The sequence below is a fragment of the Phacochoerus africanus genome, chromosome 8, assembly GCF_016906955.1.
Source record: "Phacochoerus africanus isolate WHEZ1 chromosome 8, ROS_Pafr_v1, whole genome shotgun sequence".
Taxonomy (NCBI): Eukaryota; Metazoa; Chordata; class Mammalia; order Artiodactyla; family Suidae; genus Phacochoerus; species Phacochoerus africanus.
In genome coordinates, this window is record NC_062551.1 from 56972813 (window position 1) to 57000539 (window position 27727).

The 27727-nt window shown below is 47.1% G+C and overlaps 1 protein-coding gene across 1 annotated transcript; it reads right to left on the reverse strand.

Moving 5' to 3' along the window:
- Positions 1–8194: 8194 nt before the first annotated feature.
- On the reverse strand, positions 8195–27727 carry LOC125133256 (zinc finger protein 260-like). The gene is made up of 5 exons (XM_047791370.1): positions 27583–27727; positions 18733–18806; positions 15429–15614; positions 9508–10084; positions 8195–9339 (listed from the first exon to the last, which is right to left on the reverse strand). Exons 1-5 carry the CDS (start codon positions 27725–27727, stop codon positions 8276–8278), a joined length of 2046 nt encoding a protein of 681 aa, XP_047647326.1. The 3' UTR covers positions 8195–8275.

Consider the following 27727-nt stretch of genomic DNA (forward strand, 5'->3'; position numbering starts at 1 on the left):
GACCACTATCCAAGAGGACACAGGTTTGACCCCTGGCCTTGCTCAGTGGGTTTAAGGATCTGGCGTTGCCATGAGCTGTGGTGTAAATCACAGAGGTGGCTCAGATCTGGCATAGCTATGGCTGTGGTGTAGGCCAGCAGCTTCAGCTCTTACAACTTCCATATGACGCGAGTGTGGCCCTAAAAAAAAAAAAAACTAGTTTGGCATAGGAAGCTCTTGGCTTAAATAGTTACTTAGCCCTAATAGCTATATCTGTATTTTGCTTGTTTTAGAAAATTATTTTTTCTTGTATTACCCCATGTGTGACTGAACCTCCAATAAAAATAATGATGACCAGACAACTTGAGATATATAGTTCTCTATGAGACTGATGATCATAATGGTGTAATTCTAGATATGAGAAGAACGAATAGGAGGAAATTTTTTTTTTTTGTCTTTTGCCTTTTCTAGGGCCGCTCCCACAGCACATGGAGGTTCCCAGGCTAGGGGTCCAATTGGAGCTGCAGCCACCGGCCGACCCCAGAGCCACAGCAACACGGGTTCCAAGCCACGTCTGCAACCTGCACCACAGCTCACGGCAACGCCGGATCTTTAACCCACTCAGCAAGGCCAGGGATCGAACCCGCAACCTCATGGTTCCTAGTTGGATTCGTTAACCACTAAGCCACGACGGGAACTCCAGGAATTTTCTTCTTGGATCTTAACAGACGAGTAAGATGGGTGGTACAAAGGCTTCAGAGTACTGTTAATAGTCCAGTAATAGCACATGGAGTGGCCTATGGACCAAATCTTTGCCTGATCGAAGACTGAGCATTCCTAGCACCTCGGGTTGAAAAAGTCCCCAAAGGCCTCTCATTCCAGGGTCGAATTTATGACCGTGGATGGGATACTGCCAACAAAAGTTGGAACTTACCATCTGCCTCTAGAGGGGTGAAATTAAAGCACTAGCTGGTGCAGTCAGTGACCTTCAACACACTTATTTATTTATTTATTTATTTAGTGCCACACACATGGCATATGGAAGCTCCCAGGCTAGGGGTAGAATCGGAGCTACAGCTGCCAGCCTACACCAGAGCTGCAGCAATGTGAGATCGGCGACCTACACCACAGCCCACTGCAACTCCAACGCCAGATCACTGACCCTCTGAGCAAGGCCAGGGATCGAACCCACATCCTCATGGATACTTGTTGGATGTGTTTCCGCTGCCCACAAGGGGAACTCCCTCAATGCAGTTGAAAAGCAGTTCACGGTGGAGATCAAGCATGAAGCACTCTCTGCACTGGAAAAACCAGCAGAAGAGGCTTTCAGGTAGATGTTTTCAGCAAAAGATTTTATGAGCCCAAATTCTTACATCTCCTCCTATCTAGAAAAACACTAAAATTGGTAACAGAGATGTCTGCCCCTGGTGACTAGCAGTAGTCTTCTCAGATTGGCAGCAACCTTCTGCAAGAAATGTGTGCCTGGAGTTCCTATCGTGGCTCCAGGGAAAGGAATCTTACTAGAATCCATGAGGACACAGGTTCGATCCCGGGCCTCACTCAGTGGGTTAAGGATCCGGCGTTGCCATGAGCTGTGGTGTTGGTCGAAGACGCAGCTCGGATCTGATGTTGCTGTGGCTGTGGTGTAGGCTGGTGGCTACAGCTCTGATTCGACCCTTAGCCTGGGAATCTCCATATGCCATGCCATGGGTGTGGCTCTCAAAAAAAGACCAAAAAAAAAAGTGTGCCTGGAGTTCCTTGGTGGCTCAGCAGGTAGAGAATCTGACATTGTCACTGCTGGGACATGGGGTCCATCTCTGGCCCAGGAACTTTCACATGTCACAGTTGCGGGCACCCCCCAAAAAGAACAAAATGTGTGTTTGATTGCTTGGATCCCCCTTCACCAAAGCAGCAGATAGACCGGCCTTGTCCCCCTACCTCTTTGGAGCAGTTACTCAGAGCTAGCTGAGACACTGTCTCCTGGGCTACAGTCCTCGATTTGCTACAAATAGAACTTAACTACTCTCATATTGTGCTTTTTTTTTTCTTCAGTTGACATTTTCTGAAAAAGACAAGTATTTTTCTTTTTGGTTTTTCTTTTAAATTTTATTTATTTATTTGTCTTTTTAGGGCCGTACCCATGGCATCTGGAGGTTCCCAGGCTAGGGGTTGAATTGGAGCTACAGCTGCCAGCTTACACCACGGCCATAGCAACTCGGGATCCAAGTTGCAACTTCGACCTACACCACAGCTCACTGCAACGCTGGATCCTTAACCCACTGAGCGAGGCCAGGGATCGAACCTGCATCCTCATGGTGGCTAGGCAGATTCGTTAACTGCTGAGCCACGATGGGAACTCCTGGTTTTTCTTTTTAGATGGGATAATAGATGATTACCGAACCTATTGCGGTAACTATTTCAGTATGTATAAGTCAGAGCATTATGCCGTAACCTAAAACTCATACAGTGGGGCATATGAAAGGTTTGCAAAGGCCAGTAAAACACTCTGGGAAAAAAAGAGAGAGTAAACAATACAATTTATAACAATTTTTTAAAAAGTATTGCTCTTTTTATTTTTTCCCTATTCAGCTGCACTGTGCCACAGCTGGGGCAAACGGGGGACACTTAGCAGGGGTTGAACCAGCAGTGCTGTAAAGACAAGCCCACTGTCGATGGTGGGACTCCTGAAAGTATTGCTTTTTTTTTTTTTTTTGTCTTTTTAGGGCTGCACGCATGGCACATGGATGTTCCCAAGATAGGGGTCTAATCAGAGCTTCAGCTGCCAGCCTACACCACAGCCACAGCAATGCCAGATCCAAGCCACAACTGCTACTTACACTGCAGCTCGCAGCAATACCAGATCCTTTAACTGACTGAGGGAGCCCAGGGATGGAACCCACATCCTCATGGATGCTAGTGGGGTTCATAACCCGCTGAGCCACAACAGGAACTCTAGAGTTATTTTAAAGGACTAAATTACTTTTTATACCTTTCAACCTGACTTTTGTTTTTTTAGGGGCCCTCCTGCAGCACATGGAAGTTCTCAGGCTAGGGGTTGAATTAGAACTGCAACTGGGACCTATGTCACAGCCATGCTACCACCAGATCTGAGTCACATGTGTGACCTAAGCCTCAGCTTGTGGCAACAGTGGGTCCTTAACCCACTGAATAAAGCCAGGGATCAAACCCGCATCCTCCCTTCTTCTCAACCTGCTGAGCCACAGTGGGAATTTCCAAACCTGACGTTTTAACTCTGTTGATCTTGTGCCTTCATCATGAGTCCTTGCAGATACTGACTCGACGCACTCACAGCACATGGAAGTTCCCAGGGAGGGGTCGAATCGGAGCTGAGTGAGGCCAGGGACGAAACCTAAATCCTCATAGATAGGAGTTCCCATCGTGGCTCAATGGTTAATGAACCCAACTAGTATCCACAAGGATGTGGGTTCAATCCCTGGCCTTGATCAGTGGGTTAAGGATCTGGCATTGCCGTGAGCTGTGGTGTAGGTCGCAGACGCAGCTCAGATCCCATGTTGCTATGGCTGTGGCATAGGCCGGCAGCTACAGCTCCAATTAGACCCCTAGCCTGGGAACTTCCAGGTGCTGCGGGAGCAGCCCAAGAAATGGCAAAAAGACAAAAAAAAAAAAAAAATGCTGCCTCCCAGACCATAGTCTTCATTTTGCCCCCAGTAAAACGTAACACTCAATTTTTAGGTTCGTGCATATTTTTAAGTCAACAGTCTCTTCTCCCCAGTCCTCTACTGCATGTCAGGAAAGGGAAAGGGGGTGACCCACTTCTGAGGGACTCTCTTGAGTCAAGTCACTATCCCCTGGCTGAACAGGGCTTGAAAATGAAAATTCTCTTCTCATGCAAGTATTTACAAACTACACAGGGCTTGTAGACAGGAGTTTTACAATTCTCATCCTCATCTGTATAATTTAAACGCATGTTAAATGTACTGTATTCTAAAGCCACAAATCATATATCACAGATGCACAGTGGGACATGTGTGTGTGGCAGGAAAAGAAATGTGATCAATGATTAGCATGAAGTGTGGTGTTGCCTAATCAAGTTTCAGGAGTAAACATTCAGTCTTTCAGTTTTACTCCAATTTTTTCTCTGACTTCTTTTTTGTTCCTTTTTTTTAGGGCCAGTTGCTGAACCTGGGGCACACAGAAGTTCCTGGGCTAGGAGTCCAACTGGAGCTGCAGCTGCTGGCCACAGCCAGAGCCACAGCAATGTCAGATCCGGCCACATCTACAACCTATGCTGCAGCTTGCAGCAATGCTGGATCCTTGATCCACTGAGCGAGGCCAGGGATTGAACCTGCATCTTCATGAATCCTAGTTGGATTCCTAACCTGCTGAGCTGCAAGGGGAACTACGTATCACAGCAGAATCATCCTTATCCAAACAACTCACTGCCTATCAGCATCCAGTTTTATCCCCTTGACCTGCACTACTATGGGTTTCCATTTCATTCTGTTTCTATGCCTCCCTGTTTCACCCGTCTTTCTTTTTGTGTTACCCTCTGCTCTGCTGCTGTCTCTGCCCCCCTCCACACCTGTCCTGTCCCACTGTGCACTCCCCCCCCCCCTTTTCTTTTTTTGCTTTTTAGGGCCACACCCGAGACATATGGAAGTTCCAAGGCTAGGGGTGAAATCGGAGCCACAGCTGCCAGCCTACACCACCGCCACAGCAATGTCAGATCCGAGCCACGGCTGGGACCTACACCACACCTCACGGCAACGTCAGATCCTTAACCCTCTGAGCGAGGCCAGGGATCCAACTGCATCCTCGTGGATCCTAGTCCGGGTTCGTTAACCACTGAGCCACTACAGGAACTCTCTTCCCCGCTCTTGATGTTCTCTCTCCAGCCATCCTGATTGACCTCTACCTGTATGTATTTCCGCCTCCTTCATCTCTGGCCCCCTCTGCTCTCTGGTTACAGGCCCTTCTATCCCGTTACACTCCCTGGATCCTCCTTCTTGCCCCCACCCCCGCCTGCGCTATGCTACCTTCCTGCTCCTGCTCTCTGGGCTCTTCTTGTCACCCTTTGTCCTCTTTCTCTCCCAGCACCGCGATGCTCTGAAGGCCGTGGTTCCACCTCCGATCCTCTCCTGGTCTCTGTGCAGGGTCTCACCATGACTGCCCACCCGGCTGCGTGGATGCCCGGCCCCCGTCCCCATGTTGCTCTCCAATCCCTGCTTTTTAAATTTACTTCTCCATTTCACTCCCCTGCTACGTCCAAGGCTACATCCATTTCATTCTACTGTCTCAGTACAAGTCCCTCAGCCGTCCTCTAGGTTCGCATCAGTTCTTCCCCGCCCTTTTCTCCATTGCAGTTTTTCTGTCTCCCACAGCAGCTCCGTCTGTGTCTCCTGATCCCGATCACACACTTGTCACTGGGCCAGCAACCGAATAACGGCCGCCTACAGGAGGAGAACATTTCCCAAAGGGGTGGAATTTGGGATCTTAGGACACCGGGGGTCCCACGGCTGGTCAAGGTCACTCCGCCTACGCGGGGTGCGGGGAAGAGCTGACGATGCAGGGAAGGCCCGCGGAGCAGAAGGACCCGCCTGGGGAGCCGCGAGGACAGCGGGGTTGCAGGGAGGGTGTCTCCGGAGAGGGGGGGCTCCCCAATCCCAGAACCAGGGCGAGGACGCGGCTTCGGGAGCGGGGCCAGCCGACGGCGCTGCCTCCAGGGGCGGTGGATGGAGGGGCGGCGCGGGTCTTCCTGGGGAAGTGGACTTTACAGGAGGGTGAGGGGCGGGAGTGATAAAGGGTTTTCAGCAGGAAAATGTCCCGAAAAGTGGCGTCTAAGTGGAGCGATGGCCCGAACACCGCAGGGTCCGCCTCAGAGAACTGGAAAACCCAGAGAAAAGATCCCCGACCCACACCGGCTCTGTGTGCCCTTACCTGGGGTGCTGGGGCGGGTGTGGGGATTTTGGATCCGTGCTCCCTCGCAAGGTCCCAGGAGAGAGTAAGAGAGACCGCGCAGCGCAGACTTTGACGACAAGCCAGAAACTCACGTCCACCAAACGACCGACGGACCCTCGCAGCTCTGAGTCTACTTGTAAACCGCACAGAGTTAGAGGCCAGGCTTCCGGGGGCGGAGCCTGGGCTGAGCTTTACCTGCAAGGGCCCCTGGGGCGGGGGCGGTGGAGGAAAAACCCGGGTCTACACACAACAGAGTAGGAAGGCCAGGATGGGGCCCAGGAAGAAAGGAGCCCCCTTGTAACCTTTTTTTTTTTTGGCTGCACCCCCAGGCCAGGGATCCAAATCCTGCCACGGCAGCGACAACGCTGGATCCTTAACCCACTGAGCCACATGGGAGCTCCAATTTTTTAGTCTTATATATTGCATTGTTCTACTTTCATTTCGCTGAAGTGTTCCTTGAAGTCTTTTGCTCTGACAGGCATCCTGTTCAAAATGAAGAAACTGGAGTTCCTGTTGTGGCGCAAGGGGTGGGAGTGGGGTGGAGTCTCTGCAGGACCAGAACCCAGGATGGATCCCTGGCTGGCATGGTGGGTTAAAGGGCATCAGGCATTGCTGCTGCTGTGGCATACATCGCAACCGTGGCTGGGATCCGATCCCTGGGCCCAGAACTCCATATGCAAGGGGCGGCCAAAAAAGAAAGAGACAGAGAAAAGGAGGAAAGAAAATGTAGAAACTATTTTTATTATTTTATTTTTTTGTCTTTTTAGGGCCTTATATGGAAGTTCCCATGGCCACAGGGGCAACAACAACATGGATTCCTTAACCCATTGATCCAGGCCAGGGATGGAATTTGATCCTCATGGATACTAGTCTGGTTCTTAATCCGCTGAGCCACGAGGGGCACTCCCTGATAAGTTTCTCTTATTTGTGTCACCAAATTGTTAGGGAGAAAAAGAACTTGGTATAATAAAATTTTTGAGTAATCTAAACATTTCTTGGAAACAATTGAATTGCTATGTATGAGATAAAAGTTTCTAGGGAAAGGTTTTGTTTTCTTTCCACCGCACCTGGGACTTATGCAATTTCCGCACCCATAGCTGCAACACCAGGTCCTTAACCCACTGCGCCACTGTGGAAACTCTTCCACGATAATATTTTCTTTGCTTTTTTCTTTTTTGGACGCCCCTTGCCTTGTATGCTGCAGCTGCGGCAAGGCTGGATCCTTTTACCCACTGTGCCAAGCCAGGAACGGAACCTACTGAAAGTCCAATTCCATCTTCCAACAGCAGGAACTGCTAAGTAAACATTTTACATGGCTTTCCCAACTCTCTTGGGCAACGTGAAATCTTACCCTTTTGCTACATAATAGGTAGTCCTGAACTATCTAAATCATCCCCAAATAAGAAAAAAAACATTGAAAATTAATAAAACTGCTTTTGGCTTCCTTAACAAATATCTAAAGATAATTAGACTGAATGTCAAAAATACACTGGTTCAGGAGTTCCCGCTGTAGGGGAAAAAAAATGTTGGTAAAATAATTTTTTTTCTTTGACTGCTCTAGATAATCTACTTGAAAGGTTTTGCCTTATCTTGAAACTGCTTAGAAAACCAAGACTGGGTTTTACCTGAATTATTATCTATATTTAATGTCTTAAACAGGTGTATGATTACTAAAGAAAACTAAATCTTCGCACAACCAAACCACATTTTGCATTTGTCTTTGAAAATTCTTGTAACTTTGAACAAATAGATAATTAATGATCCTTGGACATGGACCACATGTCTAAAATTTTGATGTTTTTGAGAAAATTCCCCCAGATCAGGCTCTGGGTGAAGACACTGAACTTGAAGGATTTGTTCTTTACCTGGTAAAATGTTGCATTAATTAAGCATTTAATATATTGGAGTTCCTGTCATGGCGCAGTGGTTAACGAATCCAACCAGGAACCAAGAGGTTGCAGGTTCGATCCCTGGCCTCGCTCAGTAGGTTAAGGATCCAGTGTTGCCGTGAGCTGTGGTGTAGGTCGCAGACGCGGCTTGGGCCCTGAGTTGCTGTGGCTGTGGTGTAGGCCGGCGGCTACAGCTCCGATTAGACCCCTAGCCTGGAAACCTCCATATGCCGCTGGAGCGGCCCCAGAAAAGGCAAAAAGACACACACACAAAAAAAAGAATATATTGAATCTCAGGGGCACCTTGTTTAATTAAAAAATAATTTAAGCCTCATATAGGTATATGGTAATACACATATTCAAAATTGTATGCAATTCCTGAAATTCTACGATGTCCTGGTGTGACATTATCAGTCATAATTAAACAATGTAGGAGTTGGGAAGTTAAGGTCGACTACCCTCGTCTTTCATGTGCACAGTTTCCTTCCGCGGTGACTCCTACAGTGATTCGCAAGGTGTGATTGCTTTCCGAAGCCCTGGCCACACACATCACACTGATGTGGTTTCCCTCCCGCGTGGATGACCTGATGGCGCTTCAAGGTCGACCGAACGGGAAACGCTTTGCCACACTCGTTACATGCGTAAGGTTTTTCTCCGGTGTGGATTCTCTTATGATTGACCAGGTGGTGAGACTTCCTGAAGCCCTTGCCGCAGACGTCACACGGATGGGGCCTCTCTCCGGTATGGGTCACGTGATGGTAAGTTAGGCCGGACTGCGTATTAAAGGCCCTACCACACACGTGACACGTGTAAGGTTTCTCCCCCGTGTGGATTCGACGGTGATTCACAAGGTGGATGTTCTGACCGAAGCCCTTGCCACAAAAGTCACACTTGTGTGGCTTCTCTTCCAGGTGGATGACCTGATGGGATGCCAAGTTCCCCTGCCCGATAAAGGCTTTGCCACACATCTGACACTTGTATGGTTTCTCCCCAGAGTGAATTCTCTGATGGGCTTTCACGTGGGCTTTTTGACTGAAGACCTTCCCACACACATCGCATTTATAGGGCTTCTCTCTTTTATGGATGATCTGATGTGTGGTGAGAGTGGAACACTGAGCGAAGGCTTTGCCACAGTCCTTGCATTTGAAAGGCTTCTTCCCATCGTGAAACCTCTGGTGAATCCTGATGCCAGATTTTTGCCGAAAGGCCTTGCCACATGCCGCACACGTGTAGGGCTTCTCTCCCGTATGAATGCGCGTATGATCCGCCAGGTAGGAGCGCTTTACGAAGCCCTTCCCGCATTCGTTACACCGGAAAGGTGTCTCCCCGGTGTGGATCATCCGATGATTAGTGAGGTTTGAACGCACGGAGAAGGCTCTGCCGCACACGTCGCAGGCGTACGGCTTCTCTCCGGTGTGAGTTCTCTGGTGAATCTTCAGGTAACACAGCTGCGTAAAGGCCTTGCTACACGTGTCGCATGTGTGTGGCTTCTCTCCAGTATGAATCCTCTGGTGCATTTTCAGGTTCCAAGGGTGACGGAAGACTTTGCCACACACGTCGCATTTAGATTCGGCCTCTGCAGTGTGACTTCTCTGATGTCTGGTGAGGGCTGAGGACTGAGGAAAGCTCTTGCCGCACGTATCGCACGGGTGAGATGGTTCCCTGCTATGAATTCGCCGATGTTTGCTGAGATGGGAATTTTGGCTAAAGACCTTGCCGCAGTCACTGCATTTGTACGGTTTCTCTCCAGTGTGAATTCGCTGATGCATTTTAAGGTTCCAGCTGCTACTCAAGACTTTGCCGCATCCATCACATGTGCGTGATTTCTCTTCTCTGTGGATCAACTGATGTTTACTGAGCTGTGAGCCCTGAGGAAAGGTTTCCCCACACTCGTTACATGTGTGAGGCTGTCCGCTGTATGCATTCAGGTCCCGTCTCTGTGCGGAAGGACGGCTAAGATCGTCCCCATGCTTATTAGAAATGGTGGCTTGGACACAAGACAGGATTCTTTCAAGGGGCGAGAAAGAGCCACTGCTGTTGAGAGACTTCACGGCTTCGTTACATGCATAAATTTTCCCTTCCGTGTGATGTATCAGCAGTTTCTCTTGAAAGCTTGACCCAAGCCTATTTTCAACAGGCTTCTGTCCTGCATCCCGAGCCCAAGGTTCATTTCTTTTATTCATGAGATTTTCTTTAGAGGGTACAGGCATTCCTCGGTCAACTCTCTCTTTATCTCCCCACAGACACTCAGTGTCGGGCAGGGCTCCCTGGAGGTCCTTAAAGTAAAAAGGGCGATCATGTAATTCCAACATCAATGTCTGGAATATGTCTCCGTCACCTTTCCCTTTGGATTGTAATTTCATCACAGGTATGCGAGTGATATCTACGAGATATAAAAAGCCATAGGTACCCTTTTAATTACAGTTCATAAACAAAATTGCCTTTTTTTTTTTTTTTGGCTGCACCCGTGGCAGGTGGAAGTTCCTATCCAGGGATCAAATCTATGCCACAGCAGTGACCCAAGCCACTGAAGTGACAACACTGGATCCCTAACTTGCTGCACAAGAGAATGCCACAAAATCATTTCTTATTGGAAACATGTTATTGAACCAAAAAATAATACTTATTCTGGACAGAATAATGAGACTTCCCAAATGCGATGTTCAAAATTTAAGGAACACTGTGGGAGTTCCCGTTGTGGCTCAGTGGTTAATGAATCCGACTAGGAATCATGAAGTTGTGGGTTCGATCCCTGGCCTTGCTCAGTGGGTTAAGGATCCGGTGTTGCCGTGAGCTGTGGTTTAGGTCGAAGATGCAGCTTCGATCCCGCGTTGCTGCGGCTGTGGCATAGGCCGACGGCTACAGGCTCTGATTCGACCCCTAGCCACGGGAGTGGCCTTAGAAAAGACAAAAGACCAAAAAAAAAAAAAATTGAAGGAACACTAAAGGAATAGAACCCATATTAAGACTGATCACTGGTAATTCAAAATAATCTTAGTGGAATATAACCTTTAAAAACAGTGAATCACGTGTTGTACACTTGAAACTTAAGTAATATTGTAAATCAACTACACAGTAATAAAAACAAGAGATATATAACTGAGAAAAATGAAAAAAAAAAAGGGGGGAGCTCCCTGGTGGCAAAAGGTTAAGGATCTGGGATTGTCACTGCTGCGGCATGGGTTGGATCCCTTGCCCAGGGACTTCGGCAGGTCGAGGGTGTGGCCAATAAAGAAATTAATTAGGAGTTCCCGTTGTGGCACAGTGGTTAACAAATCTGACTAGGAACCATGAGGTTGTGGGTTCAATCCCTGCCCTTGCTCAGTGGGTTAAGGATCCTGCGTTGCCATGAGCTGTGGTGTAGGTTGCAGACGTGGCTCGGATCCCGCGTTGCTGTGGCTCTGGCATAGGCCGGCAGCTACAGCTCCGATTCGACCCCTAGCCTGGGAATCTCCATATGCCGAGGGAGCGGCCCAAAGAAATAGCAAAAAAGACAAAATAAATAAATAAATAAATAAAAGAAATTAATTAAAATACTCAATGAATGTAAATAAATAATTTAAAAATTTTAGGATTGACTAGTTTCAAACACCCTATGTTTTACAAATATATGTGTATATAATATTCCTTTTGCTGGCCTGCTCTAACTAGAAATCCTATCACTGGAACTCTTAACACAATCTCTGCCATAAAAAAGATGAAAAATGATGTTGGCAGGAGAGCAGAAGAGGAAACTCCATGTACATGTTAGCCCACAGAGACACTGAGTTAACAACTACACACAACAATCCACTGGAGTTACTCTAAAAACCAGGTTAAGAAGCTGGAAAACCCAAACAGATGCCTCCACTCCAAACACAGAACGAAAAAGTGTGAACTACGGTGATCTGCTTGTTCTGACTCAATCCCTCCAGGCACGATGCATCGGGCAGAACTGGAGGAGTTTCCCGGTGGCAGCCCCTCCCTTAGGAGAAAATGCAAATCGAACCCTCAAGGAGAACATCGCTTCACACCCTGAGGAAGATTATGATCCGCAGGACAAAAGGTAAGTGTGTTCATGAGGTTGTGGATGAAAGAGAGCCCTGTGAGACAGTGGCCACAGCTGAAATCAGTTTTACTCACTGGAGAAAACACTGCGCAGACTGCTGCAAAAGCCTGGTTTTTTTTGGTTTGTTTTTTTTTTGTCTTTTTAGGGCCACACCCACGGCACATGGAAGTTCCCAGGCTAGGGGTCAAATCAGAGCTGTAGCTGTCGGCCTCCACCACAGCCACAGCAACGTGGGATCCGAGCCGAGTCTGCGACCTACACCACAGCTCACAGCAACAAAGGATCCTTAACCCAGTGAGCGAGGCCAGGGATCAAACCCATGTCCTCATGGATAGTAGTTGGGTTCGTTAACGGCCAAGCCACACACAGGGACACCTCAAAATGCTTTTTAAAAACTACCACATAACGCAGCTATTCCATATGTGGGCATATATCAAAAAGAAAAGATATGAAGTCACTATTACGACGAGATGATTATTATTTTTTTTGACCGGGCCTGCGGCACATGGAAGTTCCTGGGCCCAGGATAGAATCCGAACCACAACAGTGACACAAGCCGCTGCAGTGACAACGCCAGATCCTTAATACGCAGCACCACAAAAGAACGCCACACAATGAGAGATCTTCATTCCAATGTTCGTTACCGCACCATAAACGTCAGCCCAGAAATGGAAACTACCTAAGTGTCCCATGAACGAAGGAATAAAAAAAAAACTGGGTTCCTATACACAATGAAGTATTAGTCACTCATAAAAAAGAATACAATCCTGTCTGTACCAACATGAAGGGTATTCGAGAGGATTATCCTCAGTAAAATCAGTCTGAGAGGAAGAAAGTACATAATGATCTCCCTTATATGAGGAGTGGGGCAGGGAGACAAATAGAAAAACAAAGGAAAATAGTGGTTATCAAAGGCTGGGGCTTGGCAGAAGTGGTGAGGTATCAATCAGAGAATCAGCTTCAAGTCGTAAGTCAAGTCAGATCAGGAGATCTAAGGTACAGCAATGCTGACCACAGTTATCAGCACCGTACTGGAGTTCCCACTGTGGCGCAGCGGAAACGAATCCAACTAGGAACGATGAGGACACGGGTTCGATCCCTGGCCTCACTCAGTGGGTTAAGGATCCAGTGTTGCCGTGAGCTGTGGTGTAGTCACAGATGCAGCTCGGATCCCGAGTTGCTGTGGCTCTGGTGTAGGCTGACGGCTACAGCTCCGATTAGACCCCTGGCCTGACCCCATATGCCGCGGGTGCAGCCCTAAAAAGACAAACAAACAAAAAACACAAAAAAACAATTTCAAAAGGAAAACAATTGAAATAAAAAGAATGCAAGAAACAAAATAGAGCCAAAGTTAGAAAGAAAGGAAAAATCTGCATCATATACAAAAGAGGAGTTCCCAATAGGACAGTATGTTAAGGACCCGGCATTGTATCTGCAGCAGCATGGGTCAATCCCCAGCCAAGTATACTGGATTCAAGATCTGGTATTACCACACTGTGGCATAAGTCACAGCTGTGGCTTGAGTTCAGCCCCTAGCCCAGGAGCTTCCATATGCCACAGGTTCAGCCAAAAAAGACATACACAAAAGAAAATGAGTAAAACTACATAAAATCACAAACTAAAAGTTGCTTCCTGGATCAGACAGACAGAATCTAGAGTTCCTGCTATGGCACAATGGATTGATGATCTGGCTTATCTTTGCAGAGGTGCCAGTTGACTCCTGGTCCAGCACAATGGGTTAAGGATCTGGCATTGCTGCACTTGTGGCATAGGTTGCAGCTGCAGCTCAGATTTGATCCCTAGCCTGGGAACTTCTGAATGCTGCAGGGATGGCCAAAAAAGAAAAATAAATTAATTAAAAATCCGGGAGTTCCTATCATGGCGCAGAGAAAACAAATCCAACTAGGAACCATGAGGTTTCGGGTTCAATCCCTGGCCTCGCTCAGTGGGTTAAGGATCCAGCGTTGCCATGAGCTGGGGTGTAGGTCGAAAATGTGGCTAGGATCTGGCGTTGCTGTGGCTGTGGTGTAGGCCGGCAGCTGTAGCTCCGATTCGACCCCTAGCCTGGGAACCTTCGTATGCCACAGGTGTGGCCCTAAAATGACAGAAGGAAAAAAAAAAAATCTGAACAGACCTATACCTTGTCAGGAGATTGGGTAACTCGTCAAAACAATTACTGATCAAAATAAAAGGAAAACTAGAAAGTATCACTGCCAAACTCAACACTTTTTGTTTTTTATGGCTACACCTGCAGCATATGTAAGTTCTGTGATGGGGGACTGATTCCTACAGCTACGACCTACATCACAGCTTGAGCAACACCAGATTCTTTTTTTTCTTTTTTTTGTCTTTTTAGGGCCCCACTTGTGGCATATGGAGGTTCCCAGGCAAGGGGTTGAATTGGAGCTATAGCTGCTGGCCTACACCACAGCCACAGCAATGCCAGATCCCAGCCACATCTGCAACCTACAAAACAGCTCAGGGCAACACTGGATCCTTAACTCACTGAACGAGGCCAGGGATCAAACCTGCGTTCTCATGGATGCTAGTCAGATTCCTTTCCACTGAGCCACGACAAGAACTCCCAACGCCAGATTCGTTAACTCACTGTAACTGGCCAGGAACGGAACCCTCGCCTCTGCAGCAACTCAAGCTGCTGCAGTCAGGTTCTTAATACACTGAGCCACCAAGGGAACTCCTCTGTCCAACATCTTAAATGAATTAAGAAAAACATTCCTCAAACCCTACCGCAAAATTTGAAGAACAGGGACCACTTCCAAACTCATTCTATGAAGCTAGCATTACTCTAAAACCAAAGCAAAGAGACTAACACAAAACCATAGACTAGTTCTGATGAGTACCAAAGAAAAACCAATCAAACAAAAGTAAACCAAATTTTCAAGCAAATTAAAAGGATTATGCAATCTAACCAAAAAGGATATTCTTGGAATCCAACAAATGAACGTCTTTCAATATGAAATTGCACACTGAAGAAAGAAAGAAAAGGAGTTTCCGTCGTGGCTCCAACTAGGAATCTGAGGTTGTAGGTTTGATCCCTGGCCTCATTCAGTGGGTTAAGGATCTGGCGTTGCCGTGAACTGTGGTGTAGGTCGAAGACGTGGCTCGGATCTGATGTGGCTGTGGCTGCGACTGTGGTGTAGGCCAGCAGCTGTAGCTCCGATTGGACTCCTAGCCTGGGAAACTCCATATGCCTCAGGTGCAGCAAAAAAAAAAGAATGAAAGAAAAAATGGTACATGATCGTCTCTGTTGATGCACAAAAGCAAATGACTAGTTAATAGACTTTCACAATAAAAACACTCAATATAGCAGGAATAAACACAAAGTACTGTAACACATGAAAGACATATATAAAGAGCCTCTAGCTAACATCATACTCAGTGGGGAAAGACTGAAAGCTTTTCCTCCCAGATCACAAACAAAACAAAATCCGAGCTCTCACTATTTCTAGCAAACAACTGCTGGTCCTAGCCCATCAAATGAACAAGAATGTCTGAGTCCACAGGGCTTAGAGCTCAGTCAAGCAAAGCAGGGGCTCCCAAGAGGCACACACGGGAAAATGCAAAGATACCCAAGGGCAGATCCCGACTCCCGGAGGGAAGCGATGCTCACCCAGGGAGAGCAGGTTCCTGCAGGTCTCCAGCATCACGTCCCTGTACAAGGCCCTCTGCGCAGGGTCCAGGCAGGCCCACTCCTCCTGGGAGAACTCGATGGCCACGTCCTCCAAGGTCAACGGTGCCTGAAATGAACATATATGTCACCAAGGGGGCATGAGGAGAGTTCTGATTTACACACAAAATGAGAAGAGAAAGGGGTAAGGATGGACTCAGCTGAAGCCTGTATTCTGACAAATCCATGTTAAAATATTTGGAGCAAATGATGTGTCTAAATTTTAATTTCTTATGTTTTGGCATAGAGATTATAATAACCTCCATTCAATGTGGATTGTTCATTTTGAAAATTTTTTTTCTCATCGTTGATGATTCTTCACTTTTGATTTTCCATTTTGACAATACGTGAAAAACAGAAATAAAATTCAAGAATGGGTGGTCTAGGAGTTCCCGTTGTGGCACAGTGGAAACAAATCCGACTAGGAACCATAAGGTTATAGGTTCGATCCCTGGCCTCGCTCAGTGGGTTAAGGATCCGGCGTTGCCGTGAGCTGTGGTGTAGGTCAGCAGATACAGCTGTGACTGGACCCCAAGCCTGGAAACCTCCATATGCTGCAGGTGCAGCCCTAGAAAAAGACAAAAAAAAAAAAAGAATGGGTGGTCTGTGGAGGAAGTGATAATTCTGTTCTATACACGGAGTGATATTCAAAACCCAGACAACCTGCAGAGTGAGTGATGTCCTAGAGATGACAAGGTCCACAGTGGCTTTAGGGAAGATCAATATCTGAAATGATGATGCTGACAAGAGCAATGACTAAAGATGCTTGAACGCTTCCCATGTGCTCGTGAGCATCACTCTAAATGCCTTACATGCATCTCCCTAGAGGTCTCTTGTCTTTCAGGAGAACTGTGTCAAAGACACGCTGAGAAACTTGCCTCAGAACAAAGGACTCAGAAATGGCACAGCCGTTCCCCTTGTGGCTCAGTGGAAACAAATCTGACTAGTATCCATGAGGACGCAGGATGGACCCCTGGCCTGGCTCAGTGGGTTGAGGACCCGGTGTGGACGCGAGCTGTGGTGTAGGTCAGCAGCTACAGCTCTGCTTCGACCCCTAGCCTTGTAACCTCTACGTTACCCTGTTGCCCTAAGAAGATAAAAACTAAAATAGAAATAGAAATAGCACAGCAGGAGTCCCCATCGTGGCACAGTGGTTAACGAATCCGACTAGGAACCAAGAGGTTGCGGGTTTGATCCCTGGCCTTGCTCAGTGGGTTAAGGTTCCGGCGTTGCCGTGAGCTGGGGTGTAGGTCACAGACACGGCTCAGATCCCGAGTTGCTGTGGCTGTGGTTTAGACCGGTGGCTACAGCTCCGATTAGACCCATAGCCTGGGAACCTCTATATGCCGCGGGAGCGGCCCCAGAAAAGGCAAAAAGACAAAAAAAAAAAAGAAATGGCACAGCAAGTACCTAAACTCAGGTGGTCAGACTTCAGAATGAGAGCTGAAAAATCAGTTAAGTAGCAGATGGAGAATAAACCAACGCTGACACAGAGTTCCCTGAGAAAACCCGAGTCAATTTGAAGGTTAACACAGGGAAGGGCATAAAGTCATCACACATGCAGAGAAGATCTTCCTCACATTCAAATCATTAACGTGCTAATGCAGGAAGAGTTTAAAGCTATGGAATATACTTCAGACAGAACGTCAACTGCTGAAAAATATAAAACGTGTAGTTCCTTGGTGGCGCAGCGGGTTACGGATCAGGTGTTGTCACTGCCGTGGCACTCGGGTTTGATCCTTAGCCTAGTAACTTCTACATGCCCCAGACAGGGCCAACAAAATAAATAAATAATTAATTAAATGACACCTTTCATAAAAACCACGGGCGTGCGTATTCATGCACCCATGCACTGACATGTAAACACATAATTAACGGAAATGACAGGCCGGGTTTCCTGATTTGGGGGTAATTTTTTCACATTAGTTTTTTTTTTTTTTTCTTTTCTATTTTGGCTGCACCTCAGCATATGGAGTTCCTGGGACAGGGATCAGATGCAAGCCAGTTTTGACCATGCCCCACCTGCGGCAACCTCAGATCCTTTAACCCAGTGTGCCCAGCCAGGGATCGAGCCCGGGTCCCGACACTCCAGAGATACTGCCAATCCTGTGGCACCACAGTTGGAATTCCATCACATTAGTTTTTATTCACATGTATTTCATCATCTTTAGGACAATGAAAATGGATTAACTATACATAACTTCATCTGTCAACATTATTCTATGTTAGGTTAATTAAAAAAAAAAAAAACTCATACATGGCACATGGGGTTAAGGATTCGGTATTGTCTCTGCTGTGGCTCGGGGTCACTGCTGAGCTAAGGGTTTGAGGCCAGGCCCAGTGCAGTAGGCCATGGATCTGACATTGCTGCATCAGTGGGGAAGGTCTCAGCTGCAGCTAGGATTCAATCCCTGGCCTGGGAACTTCTGTATGCTGCAGGTGCGCCAAAAAAAAAAAAAAAAAACTGGTACAAATATGAACAAATATATAGAATACTATACCTCTAATCTCTTTAAAATATCTAAATTAAATATAAATACATTTGGTTGTGATGATGTTGTACACCTATAAATGTAATAAAATTCATTAATTTAAAAAAATAAAAATAAAATAAAATAGAAATACAATTTTATCCTTGCTTAAATTTAAGTATGTAGTTATTAAAAAAAGACATCAGGAGTTCCTTGATGGCCTAGCAGTTAAGGACCCAGCATTGTCACAGTTGTGTGGGTTCAATCCCTGGCCCAGGAATTCCCACATGACAAGGGTGCAGTCAAATAAAATTAAAAAAAAAAAAAAAGTTTATGTCTTTAATGAAATATTGATCCAAGATTAGAAAAGTTATTAATGTTATATAGAAGAAATTTAAAAGATTAAAATAAGAAATGATATCACAGTATTAGATGCTTCTAAAATTCATTGCCTAGTTAAAAACATGACAAAGAGAAATTGGAGAAAAACATTATTAAGCAAAAATACGGCATGATTAAAAGAAAACACTGGATCCATTTCATCTGACATAACAGTTGAGAAAAATGGGCTGGCGAGGGCTCCTGTGTTTTACCACTGTACAGTATGTCTGAATGTACAGCCTCAGGCAGATACTTCAGGTCAGACAAGGTTACTGAGTCCAAAAGAGGGCATCTCGGGAAGGACAGACTGAGAGTCAACTGAGACTATGACTTTACCTGAGAAACAGCCATTCCTGACTCCTTGTCTTTCATCTTCCTCCTTAGAGGCTTCTTCCTCAGGCAACTTGAATCTTTGAATTTTGGGAAATCAAACTTGAAAGTTAAAAAGATGCTGCTTAATGCTCAGATTCAATATACGCTCTTCCTGTGCCGCAACCACACACACAGGGGAGACTGCACCATGTGGAAGAGACAGGCCTCTGCTGCCCACTGTCCCAGGAGGGACTCAGAGACAGGAGACACCCATGGAGACCAAGAGGGGAGTTTTCCTACAACTTTCCTTCTGATAAAGCACCCCTCCTAGTGAGGCCCTCACCCACACCACAGCCATGGGCACCTCCGCTGGACCCCACAACCCCCTGCAGGTGACAGACCAGCCCTGCTCCATCCTCAAGCAGAGCAGAGCCCCCGCCCCCTCAGCCCAGATCCCAGCCCTCAGGATTGGGAGGACACGGAGCCTTGCTGCTCAAGGATGGATCTGGACTGGAATCACCTGGGGAATTTTAAATATTATTGAGGCCCCATATCCACTACATGAAGTGGAATCTCTGGTCAAAGGGCAGAAAATGTGGGCAAAATGCCTCACCAACCTAATTGGAAATCTGAGTTGGGCACCACTCAGAGGAAGAGGCAAGTTCAACACACCACCCACTTTCTTTATCTTTTCCAGCTTTAGTGAGACACAACTGACAAATGAAAATAAAAAAAAAATATATATATATACATACATATATATATAGAGAGAGTACACAATGGGATCTCTTTTTTTTTTTTTTTTGTCTTTTTAGGGCCACACCTTTGGCATATGGAGGTTCCCAGGCTAGGGGTCAAATCGGAGCTACAGCTGCCGACCTATACCACAGCCACAGCAAAGCAGGATCCGAGCCACATCTGTGACCTACACCACAGCTCATGGCAATGCCAGATTCCTGAATCCACTGAGTGAGGTCAGGGATCAAAACCACATCTTCATGGATACTAGTTGGGTTCTTAACCTGATGAGCCAAAAGAAATCTTTTTTTTAAGGCCCCACCCATGACACATGGAAAGAAGTTCCCAGGCTAGGGGTCTAATCAGAGCTCAAGCTGCCAGCCTACAGCACAGCCACAGCAACACTGGATCAGAGCCGAGTGTGCAACCTATGCTGCAGCTTGCAGCAATGCTGGACCCTTAACCCACTGAGCGAGGCCAGGGGGCGAACCCGCTTTCTCACTATGTTGTCCATTTTTAACCCAGTGAGCCACAACAGGAACACCTAAAATCCTTCTTCCATCAAAGCTTAAGACCCATCATTTCCCTTCTAGACCAAACAAACTTACAAATTCCCCAGGCTCTCAATAATGAAGCACCCTGCAATTTTTTGAAATATTCCAAGCCCAATAACTCATGTATTTATGATGGAATGATATACAGGAAGATCCCCAAAGCACACTAGACCAAAAGACACCATATGTTCATCCACAGTGACCCCAGCCCAAGTACTGCCATCTCCCAAAACTACTAATAAACGGCGGGAAAAAAAAGAAAAAGAAAAAGAAAAAGGAGTTCCTGATGTGGCACAGCGGAAATGAACCCGACTAGGAACCATGAGGTTGCAGGTTCGATCCCTGGCCTCGCTCAGTGGGTAAAGCATCTGGTGTTGCTGTGAGCTGTGGTGTAGGCTAACAACTGTAGCTCCAATTAGACCCCTAGCCTGGGAACCTCCATATGCCACAGGTGTGTCTCTAAAAAGCAAAAAAAAAAAAAAAAGAGAGAGAAAGGTCTCCAGTGATGCAAATGCCCCAGGGAGACCCCAACATCTTCCAAGGAAACACTCCAGATTCTCTTTGGCATCTTTCCTAGTGCATCTGAAACTCACTCAAAGATACCGAAGGTAACCCACAAAACGATCTGTCAAGATTTTCCCCGTATCACTCTACGGGTTGCCTAATAGGGCTTGTCTTCCTAAAAGACCCCACAGACGTCACCACGCGGAGTGGATGCTGTAGAGCACCCTCTAGATCTATCCCCTCAGGATCAAGTAACCCAGATCTACTGCACCAAGAGCCCCTGTTCTGCTAAGGCTTTGGTTTTTTGTTGTTTTGGGTTTTTTTCGTTTTTTTCTTTTTTTTTTGTTTTTTGGTTTTTTTTTTTGTCTTTTTGCCTTTTCTAGGGCCGCACCCACGGCATATAGAGGTTCCCAGGCTAGGGGTCTAATCAGAGCTGTAGCCACGGCCTACACCACAGCCACAGCAACACCAGATCTAAGCCGCATTGCAACCTACACCACAGCTCACGGCAATGCCGGATCCTCAACCCACTGAGCAAGGCCAGGGATTGAACCTGCAACCTCATGGTTCCCAGTCGGATTTGTTGACCACTGAGCCACAACGGGAATTCCTGTTTGGGTTTTTTTTGTTTGTTTGTTTTCCCAGGGCCACATCTGCAACATATGGAGGTTCCCAGGCTAGTGGTTGAATTGGAGCTGCAGCTGCCAGCCTATACCACAGCCACAGCCATGCCAGGTCTTGAGCCGCATCTGTGACCTACACCTCCGCTCATGGCAATGCCAGATCCTTAACCCACTGAGCAAGGCCAGGGATTAAACCTACATCCTCATGGCCACTAGTTGGATCCTTAACCCACTGAGCCACAACGGGAACTCCAGGTCTTGGTTCTTAAAACACTGTGCAATAAAGTTTCTCTCTTCCTAATTCAACTTCCTTCATGCTTTCAGGTGAGATCATGAGTTCCCCAAAGAAACCCACCCACACAAACTTAAGCCTCCGCATCCATGCCCCAGGACCCCTGAGCTAAGTCACCATGGCAACACAAACCATGCAAGGCCACCTGCAACTGGCCAGACACCCACTTGTAGGTGCTCCAGGAGAACCGAGACATCTGTTCCAAGATGCCTCACAGGCCCCCTGATGCCACAGCCACTCGCCAGACAGTTACATACACTACTCCTTGGGCTCCTCTAGAGGCCCACGTTGCCTCCACAATTTTCATGAAGACCACGACAGGCTCCTCTCCATGTTTTCTTGTTTTTCTGCCTCTGGTCCATGCACGACTGAGCAAACAGGGCAAAGTGAGCAAACGAGGCTAAGAATAGGGCTCTCGAGGTACAGGCATCACAGCAAAAATACACACAAATTGCCATCCAAAGGGCACTGGGCATTCAGTACGAAGATCGAAAAGTTGGCCCTCCTGGGAAACCTGCCAGCCATTGGGGACTTGATGTAGTTAAGTCTTAAAAGCATGTGTGCGGAGTTCCCTGGCGGCTCAGAGGGTTAAGGAGCCTGTGTTGCCACTGCTGTGGCATGTGCAGGACCCGCCCTGGTTCAGGGAACTTCTGTATGTCATGGGAGCGGTCAAGGAATAGTAATAATAGTAATAAAATTAAACTAAAAATAAAAGCATCTGAGAAAGTTCCCTTGTGGCACAACAGTTTAAGGGTCTGATGTTGCCATAACTATGGCACAGGTCACAACTCCAGGGCGGATTCGGTCTCTGGCCTGTGAACGTCCATATGCAGTCAAAATATAAATTAATTAAAAACAAGTAGAAGTTTCCACTGGGACGCAATGGGATCAGCAGCATCTCTGGAGCGCTGGGACAAGATGCCATCCCCGGCCCTACACAGTGGGTTAAGGATCTGAGGTTGACACACATGTGGCATGAGTCCCAATGGCAGCTCGGATCTGATCCTGGGCGGGAGAACTCCATGTGCTCTGGAGCAGCCAAATGGAAAAAGAAATACATGAAGGGATTTGAGGACTGACTGGACTGAGTTTCTTCTTTTTTCCTTTTGTCTTTTCAGGGCCGCACCTGCGGCATAAGGAGGTTCCCAGGCTAGGAGTCTAACTGGAGCCACAGCCACTGGCCTATACTACAGCCACAGCAACGTGGGATCTGAATCACATCTGTGGCCTACACCACAGCTCACGGCAAATGCCTGATCCTTAACCCACTGAGCAGGGCCAGGGATCGAACCTGCATCCTCATGGATCCTAGTTGGTTTCGTTAACCACTGAGCCACAAAGGGAACTCCTGGACTGAGTTTCTGATCTGGACTCTGCTCTCCATGTTACAGTTGGGCTGACTAAGGTCCAGAAAGGGAGATACTCCTGAGAAAGCCTGAGTTAAGTAGAAAGGCCAGATATAACTGAATGTCAAGAAAGTACCTTAGGAGTTCCCGTCATGGCGCAGTGGTTAATGAATCCGACTAGGAACCACGAGGTTGCGGGTTCAATCCCTGGCCTTGCTCAGTGGGTTTGGGATCCAGCATTGCCGTGATTTGTGGTGTAGGTTGCAGATGCGGCTCGGATCCCGTGTTGCTGTGGCTGTGGAGTAGGCTGGCGGATACAGCTCCAATTGGACCCCTAGCCTGGGAACCTCCATATGCCATGGGAGCAGACCTGGAAAAGACAAAAAAAAAAAAAAAGTACCTTAGGATCAAGTGGGCAGAATTTGTGCTTATCACTCTCAACACCTAAAACACCACATCCATCTTGCATGGGCCTGGACATAGGAAACATCCCTTTCAAGGTTTGATCACACTGATATCAAGATGTAATTTAACAGAAAAATCACTGTGAAATAATTTAATAAGAATTGCAGGAGTTCCCGAAGTGGCTTAGCAGAAACGAATCCGACTAGGAACCACAAGGTTGCTGGTTCGATCCTTGGCCTTGCTCAGTGGGTTAAGGATCCGGTGTTGCCTCGAGCTGTGGTGTAGGTTGCAGACGCGGCTTGGATCCCACGTTGCTGTGGCTGTGGTGTAGGCCAGCAGCTGTTGCTCCAATTAGACCCCTAGCCTGGGAACCTCCATGTGCTGCAGATGTGGCCCTAAAAAGCAAAAAGACAAAAAACAAACGAAGAAGAAAAAGAATTGGAGAATTCCCATCATGGCTCAGCAGTAACAAATCCAACATGTATCCATGAGGTTGCGGTTGGATCCCTGGCCTCAATCAGTGGGTCAAGGATCTGGCACTGCCATGAGCTGTGGTGTAGGTCATAGACGTGGCTCAGATCCTGTGTTGCTGTGGCTTTGGCAGAGGCTGGCAGCTGCAGCTCCGATTTGACCCCTACCCTGGTAACTTCCACATGCTGAGGATGCGGCCCCAAAAAGCAAAAAAAAAAAAAATTGCAAAATAACATCTGATATGGAAAACCTTGTAAGGAGTCAGCTTAGAAATTAGCTCTAAGCAAACTTCTGCGTCATGAATTCATTGGCTCTGTTGGAAGAAGGTTCTAGGTCAAGTCAGCTCACCCTTGATCATCAGCAGAGAACAGTCAAGAGAGACCTGCAGGAAACACCTTCCCCTCACTTCATAGGCCACAATTTTAGATCTCAGAAAAATGAAGAAAATGGAAGATTAGACTAATATTAAACAAGGTTTTGACTGTTAGTATAAAAAAAATCATTGACATCTTTGCCAAGGACACATCAAAATAGTCTAAAATTTTTTTACAAGACGAAGTTCCTGTCCTGGCGCAGTGGTTAACGAATCCAACTAGGAACCGTGAGATTGCGGGTTTGATCCGTGGCCTTGCTCAGTGGGTTAAGCATCCGGCGTTGCCGTGAACTGTGGTGTGGATCACAGACGCAGCTCAGATCCCTCGCTGCTGTGGCTCTGGTGTAGGCCGGTGGCTACGGCTCTGATTAAACCCCTAGCCTGGAAACCTCCATATGCTGCAGGAGCAGCTCAAGAAAAGGCAAAAAGACAAAAAAATATAAAAATAAAAAAATAAATAAAATTATTTACGAGTTACTAAAGAATGTTTCCAATATATAAAATAAAGAGGAGAAAACAAGAAGAGAATCCTGAAACACATTTAAAAAAGAAATTGTGGGAGTTCCCGTCACGGCGCAGTGATTAACAAATCTGACTAGGAACCATGAGGTTGTGGATTCAATCCCTGCCCTTGCTCAGTGGGTTAACGATCCGGTGTTGCCGTGAGCTGTGGTGTAGGTTGCAGACGCAGCTCGGATCCTGCGTTGTTATGGCTGTGGCGTAGGCCGGCGGCTACAGCTCTGATTAGACCCCTAGCCTGGGAACCTCCATATGCCGCTGGAGCGGCCCTAGAAATGGCAAAAAGACAAAAAAATAAATAAATAAATAAGAAATTGTGTTGGAGTTCCCGTTGTGGCTCAGCAGTTAGTGAACCCGACTAGCATTCATGAGGATGTGGGTTCAATTCCTGGCCTTGCTCAGTGCATTAAGGATCTAGTGTTGCTGTGAGCTGTGGTGTAGGTCGCAGACACGGCTCAGATCCCACATTGCTGTGGCTCTGGTGTAGGCTGGCAGCTGTGGCTCCGATTCGACCCCTAGCCTGGGATCCTCCATATACTGCAGGTATGGCCCTAAAAAGACAAAAAAGATAGAAAGAAAGAAAGAAGAAATTGTGAATTTTTGTTAATCTAATAATTCTGGTGTCAAAGATTTTTAAAAATTGAGAACGTAGCATATTTATAAAAGAATGACATAACCACTAAAGCTTATTTCAGGTATTATTTATAGGAAAGTAGAACTTGAATGTACTAAGCTACAAAAAGATTTTTTATCTGGCACCCTCAGACTAAGAATCGGGTGTTGCCACAGCTGTGACTCAGATTTGATCCCTGGCTCAGTAACTTCCGTATGTTAAAAAACCCCAAGGAGTTCCCTGGTGGCTCAGCAGGTTAAGGGTCAGGCTTTGTCACCACTAAGGCTCAGGTTACTATTGTGGAGAGGGTTCAACCCCTGGCCCAGAACTTAAGCATGCCTGGAGCAAGGCCAAAATACAAAAACAAAAACAAAACAATGAAAAAAGTGAATCCATTACTAAAAAAAACAAGTAAATGAAAAAGTAGGATTTCCATTTTGGTACAAGGGGTTAAGGATCTGATGTTGTCACTGCACTGGCTCAGGTCACAGATGTGGTACAGGTTCAATCCATGGTCCAGGGACTTCCAAATGCCACAAGTGTGGCAAAAACAAACAAACAAACAAAACCCAAAACAAAACCAAAATTTAATGTTCCTTTAAAAAGGCAACTTGGGGGAGTTCGCATTGTGGCACAGAGGGTTAAAACCCAGCATAGAGAGTTTCCATTGTGGCGCAGCAGAAACGAATCCTGACTAGTTTCCATGAGGATGAGGGCTTGATCCCTGGCTTTGCTCGGTGGGTTGGGGATCCCGTGTTGCCATGAGCTGTGGTGTAGGTTGCAGATGCAGCTCTGATCCCATGTTGCTGTGGCTGTGGCGCAGGCCAGCAGCTATAGCTCCAATTCAATCCCCTAGAAACTTCCATATGCCAAAGGTGGGGCCCTAAAAAGCAAAAACAAAACAAAACAAAACCCAACATAAGTCTCCAAGAAGCTGTCTTTGAGGACACAGGTTCAGTCCCTGACCTCATTCAGTGGATTAAGGATCCGGCCTTGCTACAAGCTGCGCAGTAGGTTGCAGATTCGGCTCAGATCCAGTGTGGCTGTGGTGTAAGTCGAAGCTGCAGCTCCAATTCGACCCCTGGCGGCGTCTCTGTGGTGGCGATAGTTCAATCCCTGACCTGGCATTGTGGGTTAAGGATCAGGCATTGCCCCAGCTACGGCTCAGATTTTGTGCCTGGCCCAGGAATTTCCATAAGCCATGGGTGCAGCCAAAAAACAAGATCAATAAAATCAAGAGGCATCTTGTAGTGACAGAGTCAGTCCTTTCTTGCCCCACCAGTTTCTCTCCTGTCCTCTATCTGCCTGGTGTCAAGAAAAGGGAAGGGGATGACTCACAACTGCCCGAGTCACGTCATTGCCTCTTGGCTGAAAAAGTATTATAAATGAATGAATCTTTTGTTACAAAAAATTGCAAAATGCATGAGACTTGTAAACAGGAGTTTTGCTATTCTCGCCCTCACCTGCGTAACTTAAACAAGTTTTATATGCATTGGATTCTTTTTTTTTTTTGTCTTTTTGCCATTTCTAGGGCCGCTCCCACAGCATATGGAGGTTCCCAGGCTCGGGGTCCAATCGGAGCTGTAGCCGCTGGCCTACGCCAGAACCACAGCAACTCAGGATCCGAGCCGAGTCTGCAACCTACACCACAGCTCATGGCAACGCCAAATCCTTAACCCACTGAGCAAGGCCAAGGATCGAACCCGCAACCTCAAGGTTCCTACTTGGATTCATTAACCACTGCGCCACGACGGGAACTCCATGTGCATTGGATTCTAAAGCCCCGAATCAATACTTCACAACTTACTCATCTACAGCCAAACAACTCACCATCCATCTGAATCCAATGACGCCCCCCACCCCGCCCTACTTCAGTTTCCCCTTCAGCTTATTTCCCTACCTCTTCTTTCCTTTTTTGTTCCCCTCTGCCCTCCTCTCTTTCTCTCTCCCTCACACCTGTCCTGAGCCACTCTGCAACCAGATTCTTTTTTCTTGGGCGGCTCCTGGCATATGGAATGTCCCAGCCAGGAATGGAATCCAGTTTTAGCTGTGACCTAGCCACAGTTCCAGCTACACCAGATCCCTAACCCAACGTGCTGGACTGGGGGTGAACGGACGCCACTGCAGAGGCAACGCTGGATCATAAACCCACTGCACCACAGCAGAGACACCACACTTCCCCATATTTTTTTTCTTTTTAGGTCCGAAAGGACAGCCTATGGAGAGCTGCAGCTGCTGGCCTACACCACAGCCACGCAGGATCCGCGCTGCATCTGCCACCTACACCACCACTCAAGGCAACACCTGATCTTTAACCCACTGAGCAAGGCCAGGGATCTAACCCGCATCCCCATGGATACTCTTCGGGTTCATTACCTCTGAGCCACACAGGAAGTCCCATACTCCCCACACTTTGATTGCCCTGTATCTCTCTACCTCTTTCTTCCATCTCTGCTTCTTCTCCGTCGTCCGGTAACACCGGGTCTACATCCACTTCCTCCCCACGCTCGTACCCCAGGTGGCTGTTTTCTTCTCTCTTCCTTTCTTTGCCATCGCCTCCAGCTGGCCTCTCTTCCAACAT

Coding starts and splice junctions, on each gene's coding strand:
- LOC125133256 (XM_047791370.1), bottom strand. CDS start 27,727: ATGTTGGAAGAGAGGCCAGCTGGAGGCGATGGCAAAGAAAGGAAGAGA. Junction 10,085..15,428: donor GGGTATCTTTGCATTTTCCC/GTGTGTGCCTCT, acceptor TTTTACTTTAAG/GACCTCCAGGGAGCCCTGCC. Junction 9,340..9,507: donor CGGCAAGGTCTTTAGCCAAA/ATTCCCATCTCA, acceptor TCTTCCGTCACC/CTTGGAACCTGAAAATGCAC.